The 6,729-nt window shown below is 48.3% G+C and overlaps 1 protein-coding gene across 1 annotated transcript; it reads right to left on the bottom strand.

Annotated features, from left to right (window-relative positions):
- Window positions 1-651: 651 nt before the first annotated feature.
- KCTD20 (potassium channel tetramerization domain containing 20) lies at window positions 652-6,501 on the bottom strand. Its single transcript, XM_008944514.1, has 7 exons — window positions 6,351-6,501; window positions 5,414-5,693; window positions 4,431-4,533; window positions 3,804-3,924; window positions 2,625-2,822; window positions 1,739-1,849; window positions 652-1,140 (listed from the first exon to the last, which is right to left on the bottom strand). The coding sequence occupies exons 1-7, from the start codon at window positions 6,499-6,501 to the stop codon at window positions 848-850; spliced, it is 1,257 nt and encodes a 418-aa protein (XP_008942762.1). The 3' UTR covers window positions 652-847.
- Between the last annotated feature and the right edge of the window lie 228 nt (window positions 6,502-6,729).

Below are 6,729 nucleotides of genomic sequence, written 5' to 3' on the forward strand. Positions count from 1 at the left end.
TGAGAGCTCCTCCACTGGCTTTTTTTGCCTTAGCAGGGGGTGGAGGAGACAAATGAAAGTCTTTAGCATGCACAGTCACCTCTAGAAAGCTTCTTACATCTATTAGGCTACTAACCAGATTTACTTTGTTGGTAAAGCATCAACTACAGTCTTTTCTTTTTGGCTTTTTCCTTCAGCAAGATCTACTTGTTTTACTGAACTTAACAGACAGTATCTCTAAAAACAGGGATTCCATCTTATAGAGAAGTATATATAGGAAATTCAGGTACATGCTTCCTACTCAACTGGTTCATCCCTGCCCAGCACAGCAGTTCAACACGCTGGCTGCAAAGCCAGGTGGCAGTGTAAACAGATTCCTCCACACTCAGGGTTTTGCTGTCAGAGCTGTGCTACATTTCTGCTGGCTGATGAAAGAATATCATCTGTCCTGCTTTGACGTTCGGTCCTTTGTAACCCATTTATCACAAAAGCAAAGCTGAGTGCCTAATGGTAAAGCAAAGCTTTGTTTTGACAGGCCCAGAATCTCCTCTCTCACGTCAAATAAGCCATTTCTAAACACTTCTGCTCCTCTTTTACAAGTTTAGGTAAAATATTCAGCACCCACGGATCTGGAAGCCTTTGTAGTAGCACAAATAGCACAGTTTCTTTTTGTTTGAGGAGACGTTGCTTTTGATTGCACGATTAGACTATGAAGTGTGGCTCTTTATTAACATGCTTGAAATATGACAGCGTAGTGCGAGCATGAAGGAGGATAAAGCACCTTGCAGGAGTCTGTGTCCCATCCCCTGGGATGAAACCACGCCGAGAGCTTCCCACCTCCAGCAGGACTGTCCACCCTGAGCCACCACTAATCTGGGAGGTCGTTCACAGCCATCTGGGAGAAGGGGGCGTTCAGCCTGTCGAGTTCATCTACTTGGGGGGGGTGGTGCATTAGAACCTCATGGTCCTCGGAAACGTCGTCACCCACAGTGACCAGGTTTGTCAGAGATTTGCTCCTCACACACTGGAAATCCACGTGGCGACTCTTCCCCTCCTCCTTCTCCCACGACATCTGGATGAACGGCCGCTGGACGTAGTTGTAGATCACTTCTGAGCGGCCACCAGGCCTCCTCTTCACCTTCTCCTTACAGGTGGGATAGCCTGAAAACACAGACACCAAGTCAGCTGTGCTACACACCTCTGATTTGCACAAAGGGATGAGAAGATCCTGAATCAGCCAGGCAGGATGGATTATGGGGGCAGGAGGGACTCAGTAGACATATGCTCACATTCCATGTTACTGGCTTGCTTTCTTTCCCCCTGAAAAGATGGCACAGCGTTGGCTGTGGTCATATGGGGAATGGCTGCACAGTCATCTTATCAGCAAACATAGCTACTATTATAAAAAAAAAAAGTCTCCCAAGACAGAACACAACATTCTCTGAGCTCCCTAAGGGAATGTTTGCATCAGCAGGTGAAATATTTGACTCCCATGTCCCATTTACTTGGCCCTAAAGAGACGAGACTTGCTGGTAGGTGCTACAGATCTTTCAGCTCCCTTGAACTTTCAAGCCCCTTGGCCGTTTTCAGTGTCATGTGGGGGGAGGTGAAGGAACATGCCCACCTTCTATTAATTTAATGCCAATAAATGCCTAGTAAACCAGAGCAAAGCAGGAAATGCCTGAAGTCCAGAGGAAAGCAGGCTGCCCTGGCTAAGGAGCCCGTGTTGCAGAGCCCCCTTTGCTCAGGAGCACCTCACCTTCGATGCCAATGCGGATGTTCTTCAGCCCCCGCTCCTTCAGCACGGCTTTCGCCACGTCCCGGTTCTCGATGTACTTGAAGAATCTGTACAGCTTGGAACTGTAAAGGACTGGGGAGACAAAAAGGGGGATTAGGATCTACAAGGAGGGACCTTCTCTCTGTTTTTGACAAGCTCAAGACGTGCTAAAAACTACGTCTGGTTTCCAGGAACTACTGCAGGACCCTGTTCTCATCACTGGGATTAGCTGCAGTGCCTTGGTGGGAGGGCAGTGATGGACATTAGAGAGGATGGTGGTGAGGGGTGTTTGGGCAACGGGTCACACAGAATCCAACCTGGTGGGGTGGGAAGGGACCTCTGGAGATCATCTCATCCCCCCCCCTGCTCCAGCAGCTCACCCACAGCAGGGTGCCCAGGGTCACAGCCAGGCAGGTTTGGGATCTCTCCAGAGCAGGAGCCTCCACAGCCTCTCTGGGCAGCTGCTCCAGGCTCTGCACCCTCACCCCAAAGAAGTTTCTCCTCCTGCTCAGGTGGCACCTCCTGGGTTCCAGTTGGTGCCTGTTGCCCCTTGTCCTGTCCCTGGGCACCACTGACCAGAGTCTGGCCCCAGCCTCTTGCCCCCCGGGGCCCTTTAGCTCTTGCTCAGCATTGAGCAGCTCCCCTCTGAGTCTTCTCTTCTCCAGCTGAACAGCCCCAGGGCTCTCAGCCTTTCCTGGCCACAAGGATGCTCCAGCCCCTCAGCAGCTTTGGAGCCTCTGCTGGACTCTCTCCAGTAGCTCCCTGTCTCTCTTAAACCGAGGAGGCCAGAACTGGACCCAATACTCCAGAGGTGGAGCCAGATATCTGGGTGTGTACTGAACACAGAGGCCCCGTGTAGAGCCCTTACTTTGTGAGTACTCCTCTCCCATGGGAGGTGGATGATCTTCATCCCAGTCCACGGTGTCTTCATCTGTCAGCACGACAATGTGGCACTCCCGTTCCCCCTTCCTCGCACTGTCCACCATTATGGGCAGGATTAGCTCCTCCAGGTAGCTGTCAAACTGCTTGTGAGCACCATCGTTGGAGAGCTCATGTAACAGAGCACCTAAGGAGACAAAAATCATGGCTGAGCCTTTTTAAAATGTCCCAGCTCTACACTTCCCAGGTACATTCAAGAGCACAGCCCACATTCTGCTTCAGACAAACTCCTTAACATATGTCCAGATGCATCAACAGTCTCCAGCTCCCAAACTGGCAAAGTCAGATGCATGAGACTGCACTTTAAATGGGATGCCCATTACAGTGCAGAACCATTACACTGCCATTAAAAAACACACCAAGGTCAAATCAATACAGTGAAATAGTAACAGACTGGTCCCTTCCAACCCAAACTACTCTATCATTCTATGATTAATTCATTATGATACTTAAGTGGAATTGCCAGCAACAGCCTGTGTCCTTGAAAGCACATTTTCTGCTTTCTCTGTGATCACTCATCAGAGGACAGGGCAGGAAACTCCACCCAAGGCCTGTGCTATGGCACCACAAGCCCCATTTCAGCACAGTACCTTTCACTATGTTGAAAGTACTTTCTTTTTTGTCAGCATACCCACCAAAAAGCTGCTCCTGATCAGACCCCTTTTTGACAAGGAAATATCTACTACTTTCCAACTTTGGTATCTTTGGTTCCTGCTCTGCCCATCATCCATCAGTTTAAATTATTCAGGATTCTCTGCTCCATTTTAGACAGCAGTTAAACCCCTGCCTTTAGCCTTCATTTTGTTTAGCTGTTGACAGCAAGCTGCTCTTCTCAGCCTCTGCTACAGAAGCAGAGTAGAACTTTTACAATTTCAATTTGCTTTTTTTGAGCACAGTGTCTGTGTTCTGCAGGATTCAATTGCTTTGCTTTGGATGGATGCAGCAAAAACCACTCAGAACAGTTTAATGCAACGTGTACACAAGTCCTAGTGCAGTCCACACCTTCAGGCTTAAACTAAAGCATACAATTAAGAACTGCTGAGTCAGGATCAGAGTGCTCAACACCAGGCAGATGAGCTCCAAAGAGCTGATTTCTCTCCATACTTACTCAAATCTTGACATTTGACTGTGTTGAAATCAAAGTTAATGCAGAGGTAATCACATGTGTCTCGAAGGTCCGGGATGGAAATCCCATCAGGGCAGTTAATGATTCCAGTTTTGTAATAGTCCTATAAATAAAAGGAGAGTTTTTGCAGAGAAAAATTAAGAATAGCTTGGACTTGGATCGTTTTTAATTAGCTCTTTGTTTGGTTAACCAGCATTGAGAGTTACAGAGGCTATATATAGCTCTGTGAACAGTAAACCCAGCCCTGCTTGTCCGAGAATCTGCGTCTCTTTGCAGATCCTCTTGGGTCTGATAGATGGTGAGCTCCAGTTAAAACATTTCCCATGATGTAGGATTTCATAATATCTCATATGCAACAAGCATTTACATGCAACAGTGAGGTCAGGACACAGCTCAGGAACCACAACAGCAAGACACAAGAAAGGCAGAAGGCAAATATCTGAGAAGATGACTAATACCAAAATCGAGTATGTGTCGTTTTTTTAAAATCACAATAAAAATCAGTAATAAAAACACATGTCCCAGGGGGTGTGCAGCTGCCTGGGAGGTGGCTCCATTGTGCACAGGTAACATGGGTTATTTAATTTCAGTCTGCAAACACAGCCTTACCAGCACGGTCCGGAACACAGCGGAGCTAATTCCTTCTGCGATTTCATATTCCCCCTTCTCGTTGGGCCTGGTGAAATTGTATTCCCTCCCTGGGCCAAACATCCTGAAGAGAGAAAAATCTACATGAGTGCACAAGTTTATAGAAATTAATTCATGCCAATAGGTGCTCTGAAGTTAAACAACCAGCAGTGACACACATATACAGCAACTGCAACCTATATTCCTGTTTCTTAATGCACAAGAGCTGTCTGAGCTCAGTCCTCCTACAGCTGGACTCTGTTGCTACAGCTCCTGTATTGCATGAACAAGCCACAGCTCAGAGGAACAGATCATTCAGCCCTGGGCCTGAAAACACCCTGGTGATAAAGCCCTTTCACCAAGGCCACCGAAGGTAACCAGCAGGTGCCTTTTGATGCTTGTTTTACACAAGGAGCTGTGCAAGGGTCAGTAACCCAACAGAACCCATCTCCCTTGGGTCAGAGATGGGTGAGAGTGCTGGCAACACAGAAAATGAGTGTTTCTGCTTGCTTCTTCCTTCCAGTCTCTGAGCTATGTTCCAGGGAGATGAGTAGCTTCTCTTATGGGAGAGTATCATAAGATAATAGCAGAAGTGGGGTGGAGCATTATCATCTTCTGGAAGGGAATTTATCAGCTGTGAACAGAGGTACTGCAAAAGGGCACCTTGTTTGAAAGAAGTGGACCAGGAGAACGTTATCTAGAGAACTACCAACTCTTCCTAGTGGTGGGCTTGGCAGTGCTGGGTTAAGGGTTGGACTCAATGACCTTAAAGGTCTTTTCCAACCAGAATGATTCTATGATTCTCTGACTCTATATCTGCTCTTGCCTTCAAGACCTCACTCACCTCCAAGGTCGCTTCCCTTGTGCGTACAGGTGAGATCACAAAACAAACATCAGAGCTTTGTTCCATTTTAGCAAACATTTGACCACCCTGAGGCAGCTTGGACACAGCAGTGAGGACCCACCTTCCCAGCATAGTATCAGGGTGAGCAGTGAAAATCTGTGGGTTCACTGCAAAGCGAGTGCCGTCCACCACGAGTGTCACCTTCTCCGGAGCCCCCGTTTGGGAACTGCTGCCTGCAGGCAGAGAGCAGGACCCGTGACGTTCCTGGGGACTGAAATACTCTGTCTGCCTCTTACTCCCATCCTGGAAATGACAGCTGTGTGTGTCTTCCAGAGCAGGCAGCATGCTGCTGAGCTGGGGACCTGCTGGACAGGCAGCGTGTCGGCATTCTGAATCCAAACCTGGGAGACAGATGAAAAATTGCAAGGGTAAGAGACTATTGAAAACCAGCATTTCACAGTAACTCTTCCTACTGTAATGAGAAAACTTGAGTCCTACAGTAACAAAGGGTGTCACAATACACACAACTGGCAGGGTGATGTCTGTTGACATAAATCTAGACTGGATTTTCACATGGAGCCAGCAGCTGGATTGGGATACAAAACCTCCTGATGAACCACGATGCTTAAAAAAAGCAAAATGGATTCAGTGTGTAAAGAGCAGGAGCACAGGAATAAAACAAGGCCAGAGATTCCTAGCACTGACACCTGCTCTTGCACAAAGCTGGAGCAGAAGCTCACACCACATTAGAGGTGTGCTTGATGTCCATTCCATGGCCCATGAGGACTGTCTGGCTACTTTCAGTTAACCTCTTCAGGGACAACCTCAGGAGAAGCTGCAAGTTGGCCAGCACACGGTGATCTTGCCAAGACAGCACGACACCAAAGTGTGCTGTGGACGTTTGTCCTTTAGACCAGGCTGGCAAAGGCAGGGTCTGTGTGTTCTGCTCTCCCCAGTGCAAACTGCCTTGGGATGTTGGGATTTTTCCAAAACATAAACCCTCTCTCTCTCAAAAATCTCCCTTCAAGATTCCTGTGAGGTACAGGCACGCTCCTTACCCTCAGTCCTGGGAGCTGTGGCAGGGCTGTGACCTCCTAGCACCACGTTACCTTCTCCTGACTCATGGATTGCTCCTGGCACGTTTTCCACAGAGCAGCCTGGCTCCAGATTTCTCGACCAGTCTGTCCCAGCAGCACAGTGCACATTCATGCTGGGCCTCCGTGGTGTGGGGACTTGGCTGCGCTTCCTAAGAGAAGAGCTGGGAGAGAAAATAGCTGGGTTAGTTTTGAAAGAAACTCCCAAGCAGTGAGGCTCAAATCCACAAGCCAAGTCCCCCAGGCTCCAAAGGGCTTTCTTCAGGTGCTTCACTGTGTTTCACAGAGGTTTGTGATGCCAGTTATGCCCCTACACATACCTAGGAAGAGGAAAGAAAAGGCT

Source organism: Merops nubicus, unplaced genomic scaffold, assembly GCF_000691845.1.
Source record: "Merops nubicus isolate BGI_N331 unplaced genomic scaffold, ASM69184v1 scaffold630, whole genome shotgun sequence".
NCBI classification, from domain to species: Eukaryota; Metazoa; Chordata; class Aves; order Coraciiformes; family Meropidae; genus Merops; species Merops nubicus.

Excerpts from the sequence above, each read along its gene's own strand:
- KCTD20 (XM_008944514.1), bottom strand. The coding sequence starts at position 6,501 with ATGAATGTGCACTGTGCTGCTGGGACAGACTGGTCGAGAAATCTGGAG. Across the intron at positions 3,925-4,430 it reads CTGTGTTCCGGACCGTGCTG|GACTATTACAAAACTGGAAT; the intron begins GTAAGGCTGTGT and ends TTTTATTTATAG. Across the intron at positions 2,823-3,803 it reads AGTCAAATGTCAAGATTTGA|GTGCTCTGTTACATGAGCTC; the intron begins GTAAGTATGGAG and ends TTGTCTCCTTAG.